Raw genomic sequence first — 2,656 nt, forward strand, 5'->3', positions numbered from 1 at the left:
GATGGGGCCAGGCGGGGCAGCAATCCAAGGGGCTGGGGGAGAGGGCAGGGGATGGGGCCAGCAGGGATACCCCTATGGTCCGCTGCCTCCTCCTCCAGCTCCCCTCACCACCTACCTCCCACTACAGAGCCTTGGTCCAGCTCCCTGAAGCTGACACACTGCCTGCCCTGCACAGGCAGGCAGCATGCTTCAGCACCAGGGCAAGGGCCCAGCTGTAGAGACACTCTGGCCGGCTGCCAGAGCAGCTCTGTGGAGGACCTGAACCTCCATTGCCTCAGTCCTGCTCTGCTTTTTTTGCCTGGGGTATTTTTTGACCCCTGGCCAGGAATCTAATTTTGCCCCCATGCTGCAAATTTGCAGCTTGGGGAATGGTGTTTTTGTTCCAGCATATGTCTCTTGCAGCATCACAATCACATGCTGTCATCTGGAAGCACCCTCAAAGTATAAAAATCTAAAGTTTTACTCCATTTTTAATTTTTAGGTGAAGGTGGCATTAGAAGTGCTACTGCACCTGTGAGCATCTGGAGGACATATTTTCTAGCCAATGAATGGAATGAAATTCAGACTGTGAGAAAAATAAATCCACTCTTTCAAGTACTTGCAGTTCTTTTCTTTTTGGAGGTATTTTTTAAATATTTATATTCTTTCTATAACATGAAGGTAGTTTGTTGATGTTAGCAACCCCAGAGAAGTGATGGATGACTTTCAAACATTCACTTGAAAAAGATGACCTGGTAGAAGAAACCACTGTTTTGCTATGGACCATTGTATACCTTACTACTTGTATCACTGAAATATTCCATTATGGGAACTTGTTTAAAAAAGACCTCCCTTAATTATTTTACAGATTGAAATGTCATTCATTGGTAGAATGTTCTTGAATGGATTAAGGGAGTCATGAACTCTAGCTATCTAAGGCTGTATGCGATAACAGCGTTTTTATTTTGTCTTTTGGCTCTTTCTGTATGCATTCAATTATTCAGTAATCTACAAAGCTATCTCTAGTGCTTTCCTTATCCCAGAATAGTCTCCTTCGTTGCCCATATTAAATTTGAGCAGTAGCTATCAAGTGATCTTTGTGAACTGGGAAGTGAAATTACCTGGTCATTTCTATTTTTGACATCCCTGTGTAAAGGAAGCTGTGAAGAAAAAGGCATTATGGGAGGTGGACCCCAAGCACCCACATTCCAGTCAGTGTGACATCAACTTCCTGTAATGTGTTGTTTCTAAATCCCACTGGTTTCCTGGTTTCAGAAGGTGCCACAGGATTCAGTGGGATGCTACCTATGAAGTAGCTTGCTTTCAGCTGACAGATACTCAGTGAGGCACTGTAGTGCCAGCATAAACACAGTAGTGTGTGCATGATTTGGCAACTCGGTACTATTGGCTGCTCTTAGCCAGAAGAACTTTCTCATGTAAATATAAACATAGGACACTTATCTTACAATTACTAGAGTGAGGAATGTGTTGTTCAATGTAATATTTTGGTTTCCATGTTGTAATGCTTCCCATTCCTTCTGTTTAATTTAGCATTTTTTGTTGTTTTCTCTGTGCACTATTTCCACTTTTTGCCATAGCATGCGTCTAAAGATAGGAGAGGATTAATTTAGGTACCTGGTGGCAGTGCTGTTCATTGCTACAAGGGAAGTCTGGGTTTGGTTTCCTGTCCTATACTTCTTTACCCATGGTCTGTTGCAGGGGGAGCATTACATACAATCCCTGACCCAGGAAGGGGAGTACTACTTTATCGCTCAAAATTTGACATTTCAAGTAAGAAGTCATGCTAGGAGGTTTGTCTAGTCTTCCACCATGGTTAATGGAATGTAAACGGAAAAGACCAAGTTTTTATGCCATTGGACAGGCAGCATTTGGAGAAGCATTGGGAGCACAAACAAAACAGAAGCAGAAAAAAGTCCTGTTCAGCCCTTGTATGTTCAGTTCTGGGTTGAATCGTATTCAGTGCAGAACCTTGGGAGAATGGAGTTGGTTCATATGAACAGGTCTCTACAGAACACAAATCTTGAGTTTTTCTCAAAGGCTCGTAATTTGGGCAAATTTTCTTGGGGATGGCAAAATCCCTGACCCAAAGAGCACCTCCTGATGAATTTCACATCCCTGCCCCAAAACATCCCAGTGAGGCAATTGAAGTATTTTATTTTCATGGGATTTGTTTCCTCTTAACTTCATTCTGAAGGACAAGTGAATGTTTTTGCTGAAATTTTCCACAAAAATTCAGCCGGGCACAGAAAACTGACATGCAAACACTCTCAGATTGAAGCTTGATTTATAAGCAATTGAAAATGGGGAGTTACAAAGGAAAATGTGGGAAAAACTCTTAACTTACAGGCATTGCTACCTGCTCTGTCTGTAACATGCAAGTGGTAGAAATGGCTCTCTAGCAACAAGACTAATTAAGATTGCTAATGCACTTTTAATTCAACTTGTCAGATGCTTCTTATCTGCATAACTTTCACTTCTTGGGCTGAAATTGTAGCTCTTCCCTTCTTTTTTTTTTTTAGGTTAGCATCAATAAAATTGATTCAGCTATGAAGAAATTGGGGAAAATATCCTTTTTTTTTCTTTTTTTGAAAAAAAAAAAATCTTACACTAACTCACCAGCAGGGAAGAATCTTCAAAAAAAAAAAAAAAAAAAAAA

At 41.1% G+C, this 2,656-nt stretch overlaps 1 protein-coding gene across 2 annotated transcripts in view; it reads left to right on the forward strand.

Moving 5' to 3' along the window:
* The window catches only part of TMEM67 (transmembrane protein 67), a 42,464-nt gene that overhangs the window by 30,976 nt on the left and 8,832 nt on the right, over positions 1 to 2,656 (forward strand). For both annotated transcript variants that reach the window (XM_019527929.1, XM_019527930.1), the window contains one exon: positions 482 to 621. In XM_019527929.1, coding sequence (XP_019383474.1) covers positions 482 to 621 — 140 coding nt within the window. The remainder of the gene's footprint in view (positions 1 to 481; positions 622 to 2,656) is intronic.

Source organism: Gavialis gangeticus, unplaced genomic scaffold, assembly GCF_001723915.1.
Source record: "Gavialis gangeticus isolate Ggan-Ray unplaced genomic scaffold, GavGan_comp1, whole genome shotgun sequence".
Taxonomy (NCBI): domain Eukaryota; kingdom Metazoa; phylum Chordata; order Crocodylia; family Gavialidae; genus Gavialis; species Gavialis gangeticus.